Genomic DNA, 16792 nt, shown 5'->3' with positions numbered 1-16792 from the left:
CCATGATATAAATTTCTTAACAACTTGGTTTAACCTCATACCCAGCACCTATAAGCATACGTGGCTTTTTGCAGAAGAAGCACCAGGAATGATATTATTTTGATTATATTTCATGTCTTTGATACCAAGAAACAAGTAGCTTCTTTGTTAATGCCGTTTTAATTAGTTTATATTATGTCGGGTATATGTCTTGGGAACAACGCACGGTTGAACTGCTAATTGTTCCCAGCGCGTTTTTGCTTATAAACACAGAAAAAAAGCACAGAAATTAAAATTTAAACAAGCTGTGTGAAGCTTTCTGTGATGATAGAATCTGAATGTGGATTTAGAGTTCAGTGGAACTCTTGTTTTACTTAGTGGAAGTGTCTTGTTTTACTTAGTGGAAGCGTACGCAGGTGAATGTTTAGTGTCTAATCGCAAACAAGCTACAAAAAAATCTTCAACGTGTGTCGAAGTAAGCGGATCTTGATTGATTGCACCCGCCCCAACATTCTTCTTCATAGCGCAATATTTACTCTTTACAGCTTCACAAAGTGAAGATTACTGGTATTTCTTTTTGATTTTAAGCGAAATCGTGACAATATTTCATACCGCCCGCTCATCCCTAAAGTGAGAGATCAAAAGGACATAAACCAAACACATTTGAGATTAAGGCCTTAGCAAGCTCTAAATGACAATGAAAAACCTGTCAGGTTGACATAATTTACAAAATGGGATGACTTTCCAGAATGCACTTGATCTGGTTTATGTAGCCAAAAAATAAATAGAGGTCCCGGGGACAAAACATAGAGTTTTGAAGTTTTGTTATGTGCTGATCCAATACCAGTGAACTAACGAGACAATTGACAGACAACAGACATGATAATTACAAGTTTATACCCCCCTATAATTTAATTCAATTCAATTTCAATTCAATTTTATTTATTTGCCATAGAAAAGTTGAAATTACAGTAGGTATATAAAATACATTATATAAATAGTTAGATAAAATATTCAATGGCTGGGGACCAACACCATAGCGAAGGAACGTGAAGGCCACCAAGTGGGGGAGTAAAAAGGAGTAAATGTATAGGGAGGGAAAATACTATTCCATTTTCTCCATACAAACCAAAGGGTAATAATAATCTATATAATAATACGCCAGTTCTGTCTGTCTGTCTGTGACTTTTGCAAAGTGGATTATATTCTTCACAATTTTCTTTAACAAATTCTATAAAACATCGCCTATAAAATTGTTCTGTAATTTACCAAACTTTAACGTTAAAATAGTATTGACGTCAAAGGAAAGTTAATTAAGATTAGTGAAGCCATTACAGTGCGCTTAAAACATTTGAGGCCAAATAACTTAGAAACGAGGTGGTGACGTCAATGATTTTTCACCGCGAGGGTAACTGGGGACCACCTGGGACCAATTTGGGTAATTTTTCCAAACCTGGGTGCCCAACTCCGTTTCGGAATGGGCGGGTTGATGACGTCATCAAAAAACCTTTAAACCCTCTGCAACCGTTTGTCAAAAGTACATGATCCTATACATTTTCTTGATTAGCGTTTTAAGATCTATACGATAGAGGCAACAGGTATACAAATTTCTAAAAAAAATTTATCGGTTTTGACGGGGCCATTGCTGACATCAGCAAAATCTTTAAACCCTTTTATCTCATTAACATCAAAATTTTTATCCTGCTTTAGTGGATTTTTTCCATGGGCTTTATCAAATAGTAATAATAATAATAGTACAAAGAAAATTGACACACTCACACTCACACACATACATGCATTTTAAGATATAAATCCATGTTGACAGACACATATATACACAGCACGTACAAACATGCGCACACACTAACTGAAGGGTGATTTCATAAGTGTCCATTTAATAAGTGTCCAAAATCTGTTGAGTTTATATTTTATAACAGAATTTGACAATGTTATAAAGGATAAAGAGGTATTTTTGTGTAAATTATTCCAAGGAAGTAGTGTATTGAGATCTAATTGAGTTGGTACCAAAGTAAGAGTAGTGTTTTAGAGAAAGTGGTCAAGCATTCCAGCAGTTTTGTTCCTGGTATTGTAATGGTGTTGATGGATCTTGATACTGTAGGTTTCTGTTAGAGCTATAGGAGTTGAATCAGTGAGAACATTTTTATTAAAGAGAATGTTGGAGATTTGTACAATATCAGAAAATTTTAAAAGACCAAGTTGATAAAAGATAACAGATTGCATGTTTGGCTGGGGATACAAATCCATACAAAAGAAGAAGAAATATTATACATTCAAAAATAGCTATAGCTAGCCCCTACGGCTTTTGATTTTAAGCCTAAAGAAGACCAAATATATAATAAAGAAATTTCATACCTTTATTTCGCCTCATGATAAGATAAGCCGAAGTAACGTCAGGTGTACGATCTTAAAGGCATTTAACTAAAAGAGGGTTAGGGTAAATCTTGTCATTAGCCTATAGCTAAATAATAGAATCAACTCAGACTCAACTCATGAGACTCAACTCAACTCAACTTTACAGTCTTTCCTGAAAATCTAACTTTTGCTCGATAATGTTTTTGTCTTGGTTTGACAAACCAAAACATACGACTATCTACAGCCTGATTTAGTTTCGTTATATATGCACGGAGAAACCTGCACCTAACATTTTTAGAGATAAAACAAAATGACGGCGGTGACAGAGGATGAAAAAAATGAAATTAACTCACCTAAAACAAATGCCTTTTCGTTTAAACTAACAGCAAAGGCGGGAAAGAAAGTTCACAATGCTCAACCGAAATCCTTTATCAATGAAAATAAGATAAATAACGATGAAAAAGAGTTTATAGTTGCAGCAGAGGGAAAACAATTAAAAAGGTAGGAATTTCCCTGTTAAAAGGTTGTTTGATTTGTTGAGATATTGTACCCTAATAAGGCTAAGTACAACCACAAATGATTTATGCTGTTTTCCCAAATGTGTTTTTACTTGATTATATATGTTATTTTCTGGTTTTAGAGCTGGTTATAGCTTTAGCTGCTAAACACTATCCAGAGAGTTGAAAACTTTAGCCAGTCTGTTTGCAAATAGGACATATATATTGCTTGTAATCAGTTAGTGAAGCAAAACCTGTCTGTAAGCGTCCTGTTTGTAAACACGATACCATAGATGGATGTCTTTATTTACATTTTTTAGCAGTAAGCTCTTGGCTCTGCTGGGGCATCATGGTGGGAAAAATAATAGGGGTTGTCTAGGTGAAGCAAAATTATTATCAATCCATTTCATCACACAAAGGCTTTGTTAGGACTTGAAATAAATTCAAATGAATCAGAAGGCATCAATTTACACTTTGTAAGTTAAGTCAATAATTAAACTTTGTGACTACTTTGAAACAAGCAATATTTATATGACTGTTCTGCCCAATCTTGGGACACCGCCCGGACGCCTTAAGACTGGGCAGGGCGTCACAAGATTGGACAGGAGACCATGTTAGGCCCATCTTTAGACACCTAAAAATAAAAATAAAATGTTTATATATGAATAATCAGATAAATCGTTTTCAACCACAATATTAGTTAGCTAGCTGATAACTTCATTGGACGAGAAGTTTAGCTAACTAGCTATAGCCTGCTAATATGGTTGAATAGTTTACTTAGTATAATTTTTTGGCCTTTTGATTTGCCAAGAAAAGTTTTAAATTAAAGTTCCTTTAAGGAGGTACAGTCTAAAATTTTTATTGTTCTCTTTGACTTCTACAATTGTTCCAAGATTGGACATGCGCGTCCATAGATTGGGCAGTCCAGTCTTAAGACTAGCCAGTTTTAAGACAGTGCGCGTTTCAAGATTGGGCAGAACATGTCTAATTAATACACGTTAATTTTATATGCTTTCTAAAAAATCATGTTTTTTTCATTTGCTTTATTTCTTAGCCTATAAGAATAAGATAATAAATGTGAAATGTTTAATGTGAAATAAGATTGAAGAGAGAAACGCTTTTATAGAATAATGTACTTAAGATCCTGAGGAAGATTTTGTTAACATTTTTAGACCATGTGATAAAATCTAACAGACAAACTTATTTCTTATTTATTTGGTTAACTCTTTTATAAGGACCGTGATCGTAATTTTGTTTACTACTGCTACTGCACACAACACTTGGCAACTCTTTGCATGAATTAAATTGTTTGAAAGTTGGTTCCGGATTGGGCAATCACAATTCGTTTTTAAACAATCGAAATTATACCTCCATGAGGATACTATCAATAGCAGTACATATTTTTAATGATGAAGTGTAAACATCCTGTGAACATTAAAAAATTAATTTTTTTCAACAATTTTTGTGCAGCTTTACATATTTTGTTTCATACTATATAAAACTTACAAAAAATGATACAATTTTGAACCAACAACCAATTCCAACAGTTTTATATTAAGAAATATGCAATAAAGAACCTCAGTGCACATTTTAAAGAGTATGTTCTCTTCAGTTGGTTTATTTAGCCAGAATATCTAGCATTGATTTGAGTTTGTTTGAGAAACTAATTTGCATCTAAACTTGTGGCAAAAGTGATATAAAAGACAATATTTTATTGTGAGCAAGAAATCTTTTTTTTGTAATATAAAATCTGGATTCAATATGAAATATATTTGCTCCCATGTCTATACATACACTGAAAACCTGTACCTAAGTAAACTAACAAAACTTCAGATAAGTGTTTTTAGCCAGGTTTTGTTTAGTTTGGTTACTTAAAGGGAATCCAAGGTGTAAAGTGATATTAGAGAGCTTAAAAGTTGGTTAACAAACTTTTAAAATTTTTTAAAAAGCTCTTTTCGTTCTCAAGATATATACATTTGAAGAATTTCAGATTTAATTTTGCTGCATAAATTATGATGTCATATTTAAGTAATATATTTAATTAAATTTTGATATTTTCTGTCATAAGAAATTTTAGACTTGTTAAAGGGGGGATGTGCATTCAAACTTTATCAATGAAAATTTAAAAGGTAAATTGATTAACATAAATTTTTTTGCCAAAACGACACTCGTTCGCTCGTCCTAGGCCTTTTGCTGATGACCTTATAACTCTTCACCTTTGTTAGCAATAAAATTTTGTGAATAAGCTTGTATAAGCCCTATATGTTTACTCACTCATGTCTGGGGTTCCCTTTAATGTTGCATCTTTTGTTTTCCATTACAAGTTTATATTTGTCATGTTAGGAATATTCTAGTTAAGTAAAATATTGGAGGAACTGGCAAACACCTTCCTGGTTTAAGATTTGATTTAAAACAAGTGTCAACATTGTAAGAATTTTCTTGTTTTTATTAAAACTAATTAAAAAAGCAATGACTCTTGGAATGGCTGAAAAATAATAACATTTTCAGGCCGAGCATGTAAAAAAAAGTAAAGTATTTCAACATCTTAATATATATGCATTTTGGGTTGGTCTCTTTGTAAAACTTTGTAAACTTGCATATTAGTTCAGTGACGAAAAAGAAACCAACACAGCTTGTTATTCCATTGATTCAGAAAAATAACTGGCGTGTCTCAGATGATGCTGACCAAGAGGCTGCTGAAGAAATAATAAAATGTGAGTCAAATAATCAGTATTTCTTAAAGCGGTTCCATTTGTGTTTTCTTCATAAACTACTTTTCTTTCCTTGAAATCACACTATTTGTGAATCAAAAGGTCTATCAATTGATTATGCCTACAACCACATGCAGAATCAGAATATTCCTTTAAACTTGTCTACCATAAATAAATTCCACATGTTATATTCCATCGACGGTCTATAGGTTTAAATATAATGTTGTTGTTTGATATTTTTCTTTTTTCACTGTTTAACACAGCTTACACCACCACTTTTCACCACTTTAGTTAAAAAAAATTCTCTTGCTGAGCAAAAAAACTAATGGTTGGAAAGCTCAACTTAAAATGGTCTCTACACCATCATGCATTTAATTTTTCTCATGGGAAGCTCTCATAACCATTAGATTTTTTAAAAAATGCTTGTGTCCTTATTTGGCAGTTGGTGCTAAATTTACTTCATGCATTGTTCAGTTTGATATATTTGAATGTTGTGTTATGTCAAAATTCAACTGAATCCAAATTATAGGAATATCTGATTTTTTTTAATATTTTTCTTAACCTAAAGGTGTATTAATTTAATTTACTGGAATTTAATTTATTTTGGCAGCTTTGCGAGATGAAGCTGAGAATGAATCAGCATCTAATTTGTCCATTCCAATTCTGATGCGAAACAAGTTACCTGCCAAAAAAGACGTTGATGTAGGAGATGAAATGCATGATATATCATTGAGACCAGAACAGGTATAGTTCTAAAAATTTGATAGTCATGTCAAGTTAAAATTGTCTTTCAGTCAGAAGATGTTTCTTTAATAGCATGTTTGTTTTTAAGAGCTCAATGGATGATTATGAAAACATCCCTATATCTGCATTTGGAACAGCAATGTTAAGAGGAATGGGCTGGAGTGAAGGAAAACCAATTGGTTTGAATTCAAAAGGGTAAGAAGTTTGCATATCTTGGATAATGTGCAAATTTAAATATATTTATATATATATATATATATATATATATATTTTGCCGTATGACACTCTAAAGTTCTGAGGCTGTCAAGAATACAACAAAACCACTTTTCATTAGATGTTTTGTATGTCATATAGAACTTATTTATGTTTATTATTTATGTGGCCTAAATATTCTTTAACTTTGTGTACAGTGGATTCTTTTTATGAAAAACGTAGTCTTGCCTTAAGCGTGTGCATTTTCACTGAGAGTTTCATTAAATTTCATAAAATGTTTGGGGAAGAAATTTTTTATGACAATTAACGGTTGTCAGATTTTAAAATTAAAAAAAAATTAAGAAATCAGAATGTCTTATATTAATAATGTCCTTGTACATGTTTAAGACATTTTTCTTTGTGTCTGTAAATTAGATTTTTGCAAAAAATTATTGCTTGCGAAAAAACACATAATTATTGATTCGGGAGAATTAATATTGTGAAATAGAACTTCTTTAACTTTCTGATTTGCAAAAACTAATACCTTAAAGGTATGTAATCACAAACATATTTTTCTTCCTATAACAGAACTGATTGTGCTGTTTGTAACGAGTCCTGTATTTTGTGTTTCCATACAGATTAGTCGAACCAATCGAGTATATTCCTCGTCATAAAGGACTTGGTCTAGGTGCTGAAAAACGGATGCAACCTCAATCAAAACGAAAAAGAAAACTGGGCGATGTAAAACCAGATGAAAATGTGAGAACATAACTTCTAATATTTTTCCATTTCGTTTTTCTTTTACATGATTTACTTTTCTTTTTTTGTCCATTCAGACTGAGTTTTTTTGTCACTAGCGTTACACGCCTATTGTTGAAAAAGATGGTAGAGTGCGTCATGTGAAAGGTGTGGGTGAAGAGGTAAAAAAAAGACCAGAAGGTGTGTTTATGTTTAAATTAAAAAGATGTATATATTATTGTAATTTCAATTGGTCTATTTATAAAAGAATCTATTTTGGTTTTAGGTTTTTTTCCAGATGCATTTGTTCAAATTACAGGAGGGGTGCATAGGGATCTATATGGAAAGGTAATTATATATAAACCTAGCTCTTATAAATGCTGAAAATCGTTGACTAAGTGTGTACGTAGAAAGTTCTAAAGCCAATTTACTTTTGTTTTTTCTTAAACATTTTGTAAGCTGTGACTTAAACATCTAATATCTGTTGTTCTTAAGCCCTTCATAAAAGATAAGAGTTTTTAAATGAAATTGAAATTTGTGCGTTGCTTTGCTTTTAACTGTCAAGTTATGGACCCAAAGTACATAAACGATTAAAGTATTTAGCGTTTTACTTTAGATAATTTCAGTTGATGAAGATAACGCAAGATTGTCTGTTGAACTTTCTTTGAGTGGAGAGGTACGCATGCATTAAATTTAAAATTTGCCTGTTTATGACTCTATTTGTGAAATATTTAAACAATCACCTGAAATTACTAATTTTTTAAGCAATCGATTTTAAGCGATTGTCTCCTCAAAACTCTACTAGAGGTAGATTTTTCAATCAACTTTCTCATTAAATTCATGGTTTTTTTTCCAAAAGGCACAAAATGCTGCATATGGATAAGACAATAATTGGTTCTTCACTCATGGCTAAATCTCAATTTCTTTAAAAAATATGAAAATTTCCTCAAATCCTCTTCATTTTTTTTATGGAAATACAAAAAAGTTTGAAAATTCTCATAAAAAATCTGCTCAAATTTGACTGTATAAAAAAGTGGCAACCTTGTTATAGATAAACCCCTCAAAAATGTTTTTATGAAACAGTCATTAAGTAGACGGATTTAATTTTTAAAATACCTTGAAATAAAAAAAATTAACGTTATATGGGTAAATAATGTTTGATTTAAAGTGCAAATAAAATTGAAAGCTAAAGTATTTTTACTTCAGTATCTTTTGATATTATTCGAGATACTGTACATAACCTCTATTTTAATAGGCCAGTGTTTTCTGAATACAGTGGCTAATTTTAAATTTTCGTGTTACTTGAAGATTATTCAAAAAATATCCCAGTAAGAACATAATTGCCTTAACGAAACGCCTACCAAAATATCCCTTTTCTCGCTTAATAGTTTAAGCTTTCGTGCGAATATATACGTTCATAACTTATCGTTTCAATGTGTATTTGTTAACCATATCAGCCTGTAATAATGTGAATTTTTGATTTTTTGATGTTCTAAAATCGTCCTATAATAATCATGTTTTAGTAGTTGAATAAGTATGCTAATCTTTTAGATACTTTGTTTCCCCAAAATTTAAGTTCGTTTTCATGCTACATAATATGTACGTTTTTTTTAGGTCGTCGAAATTAGCCAGTACAATTCGTATTTAGTTGATGAAGATGCGTATAAAGCCGCACACAAACGTATGTATAATCTTTTTAAAATTTACACAGTTTATGTGAAATTGCTACAAAACATTGCCTTCTGTTTTTTAGAAGAAAGAAAAAACGACTCCTCAAAATCAGGGCGTGTAGAAAAGAAACAGAAAGAACACATCGAGTGAGAAACTTATTTACTTCTTCCCTTCTTGCGACATTATCTTCGCCTTCTTTTGTTTATTCGTTGGTTTTATTGACAATTTTTATTGTTTTTTTAAGGTACGACACACGCTCAGACGATGAAAAATCAGAACCAAGTTGGATTGTACCTGGCATACGTGTGCGAATAATTAGTAAAAAATATAAACAAGGGAAATGCTACAATAAAAAGGTACGCGTTTTAAAATAGATGCTGCATAAAATAGAATTGTTTTTCCCTTGTGTAGTTCTTACATAAATTTGTTTTCACAGTCATGTTTTCACTGTAGCAATGACTGTATTAGTACACAAATATAATAAAATACGAGAATGGTTACTATAACTTTGCTCGGTATTGTTTGGCTGCGTTGTACCAAAGATTGTGCAAAAAATTGTTTGTGAACACGCAAAAAGGTCCTTTAGTGTCACTTTGGATATGCCTTGGAGTTCATTTAATCTTGCTTATGTGTATCATTGCTTGCGTTGGCGATCTGGTGGCAAAACGTTTTTTGTTATGTACCACTATTCTTTTAGGTTCGTATTCTCGATGTGATCAGCCAGAGTTTATGCACTTGCCAAACTGAAGAGAAAAAACTTTTAGAAGGTAAGCGAAGTTTGTGTCCCTAATGTTTACAATTTTTTTCTGATTATCAATCTATTTGTGTGCTCTAATCGACGCGGCTGCAAAAAGTTGTCTATAAAACAACTGCAACCTGACTGTCTGCCTTGTGCTTACTCTGTAGATGTTTTCATAAATACAATTTTTCTCTCTCTTGTTCAAGATGTACGTCAAAAAGATTTAGAAACGGTGATACCGAAAAGTAAAGGAGCTTACGTGATGGTCATAGGTGGCAAATATCAAGGACAGGTTAGGTATTTATTGTATTTGTGTTCATATTTCAAAAGCAGATCGAACGTTTAAAGGAATACAATGATGTTGGGTTATTTCACGAAACAAAATTGTAACGTTTCGGGATTTCAAAGAAATTGTAGTGTATAATGTAAAAAAATTAGTTAGCTTTCTGGGAGATTATTTTCATGCCATATCAAATCAAAAGGAAAAGTTTCAATTATTGCAAACAGGCTGCATATGGGGACAACGCGTTGCTGAAATAGTCGGTAAATATTGCGAGTTGCATCACCAGCTGCCACAATTTTTCACAAATTATTTTATTTATTTTTAGTTGGGTAAACTCATGGAAAGAGACAAAAGCAAATGCAAAGCAACGATTCAACTGACGTCAAATAAACACATCACGAAAATTAGCTATGATTACATGTCGGAATATGTGGGGGAATTGCCCGACGATGAATTTTTATAGCATTTATTATATTTAGTTGTTATATAATTTCATCGATTTTTTTTCTTACATTTGAATTAAATGTATATTATGTTTTTATGGTATTTATTTTCAAGAAAGTAAGTTTTAACTTAGAAGTCCTAACCACAATTTGCGTTAACCGAAATATCTTAAAAGCATGGGGAAGAGTTGGTGTTTATCTATATAGGCTAGGACAATAGAAAAAGATCCATACCTCTCTGACAGGACTTCCTGGTTTATCTTGAATTTTATAGAGTTGGAAAATGGATATTTTCCTTAAAAATTAGTGATTTTGGCAAAAGAAACAGCAATCCCCCCCCCCCCCCCAAAAAAAAAAATATGTTAAGTTGTGTCAAATCTCAAAGTTCGTCCCCACAGATTGTTGTATAGACTATTTCTATACTAGGTTCGCGCAATTTTAACTTGTCAAAGCACCTTGTCAATGTTTACAGTGGATTTAGGACTAATTTTTGCTGACGACATTCATTGGCCCGGATTATTACGTAAAGCAGTCATGTTAGAAAGTGCGACCAGCGTAATTTAAACGCTGTTCATCTAACCTATGCATCGGAGAGGGCAGCACTCCTACAGCATACTGGCTGGAGAGAATTCGCGAGTTTATGTTTTTACAACTTTTCAAAAGTGCCGAAAAAATTCTCAAAGGGATATACTCAACGGTATCAAACATGAACCGTTTATAAATTTGTTTTTTTTACATTTTTTATTTATCCAAGCTAAAGGTTTGTATAAATGCAAAATTTTCTTTGTCGTAAAAAAAAAATATTTTTTTCTTTTTTTGCAAAGTCAATTGAACGGAAGGCATCCCGCTAATTTTGAAATGTCTGTAAGGGAAAACTGGTCACGTACGTCTCTGTCTTTAAAGGTACTGTCCGATTAAAAATCAACTAAAATTTTGACAAAAAATTCTTATTTGGAACTAATTTCTATAAAATAATTAAATAATTATTTGTTTTCTTTCCTAACACCAACTGAACAATATCTCATTCTTGTTTACAAAAAAGCATGCGGTCTCTCGCTTCAATTGTTTATATGGATGGCGGATGATAGGCACTAAAGCGAGGCTGAAATAATATGTCGCGTGTGACGTATTTACCTGGAGCGCGCCGAACTGACCAAAATAGATAAAACGTGGGCCAGGGCTTATATTTTATTATATGTTTAAAATTTTTGGTAATTTTACCCCCTGAATTGTGAAAGACCGCTTTTTATGAATTATTCATATGGAATTAAAAAATCGAAGGCGAGAGATGTGTCTAGACCTTAAGGTAAACACACACTGTGCTAATTCTGTACGAACCTAAGTAAGAAGCTTTCGCTAATAAAACTTGAAGTTCAATATGACTTTAGCCTTAGGGTTGCATAGTTGTTTCAGCTACTCTAAAGACAACCAATCAATAATTAAAAATTAGTTTCCTCTTCACTAGATGTCCCGCCACAGAGAGATTAGACTCAGATCGCACATTCAGTAAGGTTGAGAGGCAGAATAATGTCGTGGTGCGCTGTTGTGAATTGCACTAACAACAGTCGAAAAAAACAGGATAAAATTTTTTTTTCGCTGCTCAAGGATCCAAAAAAAAATCTTCCGTATAAGGAAAAACCAAAAGTCAGAGAAATATCTGAACGGAGGAAAGAAAAGGATGTTAAGGAGGTGAGTGGGGGCTGGTAACTAGGTGGTCGTTCGAAACTCTCTGTCATGGAGTGCCACCAAAGATGTTCACAGCGTACTCTTCAATAAAACCACCGCTCGGAATTCTTCGTGTCCCGTAATACATTTTTTATCTGAAAAATATTACAATATTACTCAATCACACTCGCATCTAAGAATTACTCATGAAGGAGTAGAAACTTTTATACCATGTAATTGAAAATATTTAATAGAGTCCAGTCTTTTTCAGGAGAGGCGTGCGATCGCACGCGCACGCCTTGGCACACGCCTAAATCGTTTAAGGCGTGGGTTTTAACGCACGCCTGAAAAATAAATATTGAGTTTTCAAAATCAACCTATAAAATCCATAGATCTCAGAAATTATTGAATAGTCCTGGTCCTTTTAATCCACGAGCAAGCCTATTCATAGCCAACCTGACCATCCTAGCTAATTCACCGACTCCTGACTTAGTTAAAAGAACTACGTAGACATAAATCTCTTTTGCCTGGCCCCTTCGTCGTTGGTAACCAGGTCTTACACAAGAAATCCAGCCATGCGGTTCTTAACTAATGCGGAGGTGAACGCCGACGGAGCACGGATGAAGCAAGTCTGCAAAACTGCACTTACAGGCGGAATAGACATTTTTTCATGGATTTAATTGTAGATAATTTCTTCATTTGACAAAATAATTGGAAACCATAGCAGGTCCGAATTTAATGGATTTTTTCTTTATGCCTGTAAAACCGAAACCCACGGGCGGTATAAATTTTTTTCTGTAAAAATTTTGGTAAAGTGTAGCTGAACTTTTTGAATGAATTTTGAAGTTTTATTTAAGCCACGTGGATAAAATTTTTTTTTAATTTGAAAACAAAGCATATTTTTGCCTATTTGCTTGTGAAAAATAAACAATAAATATAAAAATGACAGTATAGTCATGCATACTATTTCGGACATGTAGAAAAGGAAGTTAAGATTGAGAGAGTCGCTATATCAGTAGACGCTCGATCATCGTGTTTGGGGTTCACGATTTAAAACGTCCCCCAGTTTTCTACCGCAAAATGAATGCGCAACAAAAATAACCTCGGAGCCCGTATCGCAGGCGTAACATTCTTTGCACGTGCGTTTTACATCGCACGCGTTACTTGATTTACACGTGCGAATCATCGCACACCTACTCAAATATTCCTGAAAATGACTGAGAGTCTGTCTCGTGACAGCAAAAACATTCTACACTTCAGAGGGCATCCTCTCACATTTAGGAGTAGGAGCAACAAGGTTTCCAATGTTATGTTCGTCTACGTCTTGAAAATTCGGAACTAGCTCATCATTCGCTGTTCTTTCCGGCTCGAATTGAAATCCTAGAACCTGCGAATTATTTTCATTCATTGCTATCTTCATGAAGAACTTTTTTAAACAAAGGAAAAAAATTATAAATAAACATTTAGTCGTTCGATGCGCAAGTCGGGGGGGGGTTCGCCGAATAAGAAGCCAGGTAACTACGTCACAAGCAAAAATGTGCTGAATAATGAATTGACCCAGTCCTTTTGCCGCGTTCGAAAGTTCGTGAAGATGGTAGGCTAGTGCAGCAAGATCAAAACAAACAAACGATGGTGCTAAGTATTGGATAAATCTTTGTTGTTTAAGAGTGCAATCTTCGTTATTTTTGATACTTAATAAAACAAAAGAAAAGATATTGTTTTTTAATCGGACAGTACCTTTAACCCTTAGAAGAATTTATGCAATGTTTTTACTTTCGTGTTTACATGAATCCTGTTTATGCCAAATGTCTTGTTTTTATAACGTTCGATGAAAGGAGATTTTCGGATTATATTTTTTGTTATTTTAGCAAATTTTTTTCATCCTCTTGCACAGTAATGTTGATAAGACAATCATAAAATGACCTGTTTAATTAGGATTGGATAAGAAAGAATTATGGGGACACAGGAAGAAATTAGTCCAAAGTATTTCCTACCCCTCCCACGAAATTGTTTAATAACTTTGTTCATTACGCGTTGACAACACAGTTGCCACTATAAACACAGATTCCGAAACAATGTTCAGATATATCCCAATGTTGTTTACACCTCCTAAACGAGACGGCTGGCGACAACCCGGATTTCCACTTAGGAATACATCGTAACGTAACGTATTATTGTGGTTTTAACGATTGCTTCAAAAGATAATATTCTTAATAATTATTTTGTTTGTTTTATTTTTGATACGCGTACTACGAAAAAAAAAGTTGAATTAAATCCAAGTTTTTCACGTATTGACACATCAAAAGATCAAGCATGTCCAATCAGATTAATTGATTTCGCTACGATGCGGGTACCATTTTTTAAGTTGAAATCCGGCTAAATGTTTTAACATAAACTGTTTTACTAGGTTTTAACCATATTGATATGAAATTTTTTTACCGACGAATTTTTACAGGGTATGAATTGGCCGTACTCAAAATTAGACACATAAGCATATCCAAAATACAACGTGCAAAAATTTGTTTAGTAAAAATTTCGTTACAGCCTGGCTATTCCGTGACTGATTTCATAGTGTAAATCACAGTACTTTTGTACATTTTTATCTCTCTCTTGCTATGATTTTTTTGAGCGAAGCAAACACCTTTTTTTTTTTTTATCTCGTCCATAGGTTTTAGCATTCAAAAAGTCTTCAAAATGGCGTTGACACGAAGTAACATTGTTGTGGATATAATCGCTAGCAATTGCTATTTCCAATTTACGTCATATTTAAACGTAAATATCAAAAATCAAATATTTATTTACTTTGTTATTCCGCCGTATTTAGCGCCTTGTTTACAAACATTATTTTACGAGCTGCACTTTTTATTTGTTTAACGGGAACATGTCTCGACAAGGATTACTCACACACGTACGATGGGAAAGTCTTCATTAACAAGTTTCAATAAGAAAATATTCCACATACTTTTAAAATGTTTTAGGTTGTCTCTTGCTCAAGAAAATTTACTCTTGACAACTTTTTTAGTAATTTTTTAAGCAGGTATTATATCGGCTTTAATTCGACCGGCTCTAAAGAACGTTAATTTTTGCCGGGTGCCGTATTGACCTGTGTTAAAAGAGGTTGAAAATTTTTTGAAACAATAAGCAAAAATCGGGTTATTTTTTACCCGTTTTTCTGAGATATTTATAGATAAATGAAAGAAATGGCGTTCTCTAAAAATAGTACCACCACTTATCTGTTCAGTCATTGAATAATATTATATTTCATGAACAAGTGAGTATATTCTAGGCTACGTTTCGACAACTACCATCTTTTAAGGCTAAAATATACTCTAATTTTTCAATGATCATTTTCCAATTATCATTGAAAAATGACAGTGTATACAGGAAAAAATGTCATTTTTTACACTCTCATTTCCAATGATCCTTAAAAATTAAAAGTTGAACATGTTCAACTTTTAATTTTTCAATGACATTTTTTTTCTATTGTTTTAAATCGAATCCATTGTTTTGGCACACGTGTTTGTTGCACGCGATATAGTTTAGGCGTAAACATAAATAAAAATAAAGATTTGAACAAGTAATTCACCCGAGAATGAAGACGCAAGAAGCCACCGAAAGTTTATTTGAGATTTGGTGGGATGTTAAATCCCCGTTCTATAAGGACAGAAACGAGAAGGCAAAAGATATTTAAAGGCAGACTAGGAATGGAAGGTTTGTGTTATTTCGAATGGTTTGGATGAGAAAAGAAAAACATGCATGATTTTATGATCTGTTTTTCTTTATAGAGAAATTAGTGAGGAGTAAAATAAATATACTGCGAAGTTATTTCAGCTCAGAATTGAAGAAAGTAAACAACAGCAACAGATGATGTTTACGAAAGTAAATGGCCATACTTTCAGTCCTTGCTATTCCTACGTGACTCCATCGTCCCAAGAAAAAAAACTTCTTTGATAGTGGGTATAAATTTCAGACAAATTTTTATTGCCATGGAACAGCACCGGTGGAGTTAAAGTACGCACAAAATTTATCCCTGATATCTTTCGCATCATTTCTGTAGTTGTTCAGATGAGATTACTCGCCGTAGCCTCTTTCAGAACACCGCCTGTTCAATCTCCGATCCCAAGGAACTTTTCAACACATGCCACACATTACAGAATATGTACCGACACCCAGTGAACATATATCAAAACACTTATCAGAGTCGAGAAAGTTTGTCAGATCTCAACCCAGAAAGTGAGGGCTCACAAAGTGCAGGGTATTAATGTGTGACTGCTAGTTTAGTACGTTTGTTTGATAAATTACTGAACGAAATATATATATACCTTGAGGTATTTTTCTTTTAATTGCATGTAAATAGCTTCGCAAACTTCAGCGATGAACTCTGACAAAGTACTTTTGTGAACGCGAAATAAATACTGTAATTCGGCGTTATTTATCCCACATGAGAAAAACTTCAAAGTTGCAGCTACTTTGATTTTAGCAGGAATTGGGTCTCGCAAATGCGTTTTTTTTTTCAATGTCAACTTCTATGAGATTTAGGAGCTCAATATTCGGCGGCATTCTTAAAAATCGCGTATACTCTGCAATTTCCTCTACATGCAGTTCATACATGAGAGTATTGTAGATGCCAAGTTCATTTCGCCTATACAGCTTCACCCATACATTTCTTTGCTTTCTTTCCTATGTTTAGCTCTCTTTTTTTGATAACATATACACAACAACAGCAGCTGCTATTTCTTCTTCAGAGTCATGTTTCA

The 16792-nt window shown here is 33.2% G+C and overlaps 2 protein-coding genes across 2 annotated transcripts in view; one reads left to right on the top strand and one right to left on the bottom strand.

Annotated features, from left to right (window-relative positions):
- LOC130653863 (DENN domain-containing protein 5B-like) overlaps positions 1 to 2543 on the bottom strand; it is a 28126-nt gene extending 25583 nt beyond the window's left edge. Inside the window, exon 1 of the mRNA XM_057456362.1 lies at positions 2353 to 2543. The gene's annotated coding sequence lies outside the window, so the exon portion shown is untranslated. The remainder of the gene's footprint in view (positions 1 to 2352) is intronic.
- Positions 2544 to 2620: 77 nt separating this feature from the next.
- On the top strand, positions 2621 to 10488 carry LOC130653867 (G-patch domain and KOW motifs-containing protein-like). The gene is made up of 14 exons (XM_057456366.1): positions 2621 to 2853; positions 5454 to 5563; positions 6171 to 6304; positions 6393 to 6499; positions 7135 to 7255; positions 7354 to 7435; positions 7521 to 7582; positions 7851 to 7910; positions 8849 to 8915; positions 8988 to 9051; positions 9150 to 9261; positions 9603 to 9672; positions 9851 to 9936; positions 10253 to 10488. Exons 1-14 carry the CDS (start codon positions 2663 to 2665, stop codon positions 10388 to 10390), a joined length of 1404 nt encoding a protein of 467 aa, XP_057312349.1. The 5' UTR covers positions 2621 to 2662; the 3' UTR covers positions 10391 to 10488.
- The last annotated feature ends 6304 nt before the right edge of the window (positions 10489 to 16792 follow it).

Source organism: Hydractinia symbiolongicarpus, chromosome 8 (genome assembly GCF_029227915.1).
Source record: "Hydractinia symbiolongicarpus strain clone_291-10 chromosome 8, HSymV2.1, whole genome shotgun sequence".
NCBI lineage: Eukaryota > Metazoa > Cnidaria > Hydrozoa > Anthoathecata > Hydractiniidae > Hydractinia > Hydractinia symbiolongicarpus.
This window is presented reverse-complemented; position numbering and strand designations above follow the sequence as displayed.

Excerpts from the sequence above, each read along its gene's own strand:
- LOC130653867 (XM_057456366.1), top strand. The coding sequence starts at position 2,663 with ATGACGGCGGTGACAGAGGATGAAAAAAATGAAATTAACTCACCTAAA. Across the intron at positions 8,916-8,987 it reads GTATAAAGCCGCACACAAAC|AAGAAAGAAAAAACGACTCC; the intron begins GTATGTATAATC and ends TCTGTTTTTTAG. Across the intron at positions 9,937-10,252 it reads GTGGCAAATATCAAGGACAG|TTGGGTAAACTCATGGAAAG; the intron begins GTTAGGTATTTA and ends ATTTATTTTTAG.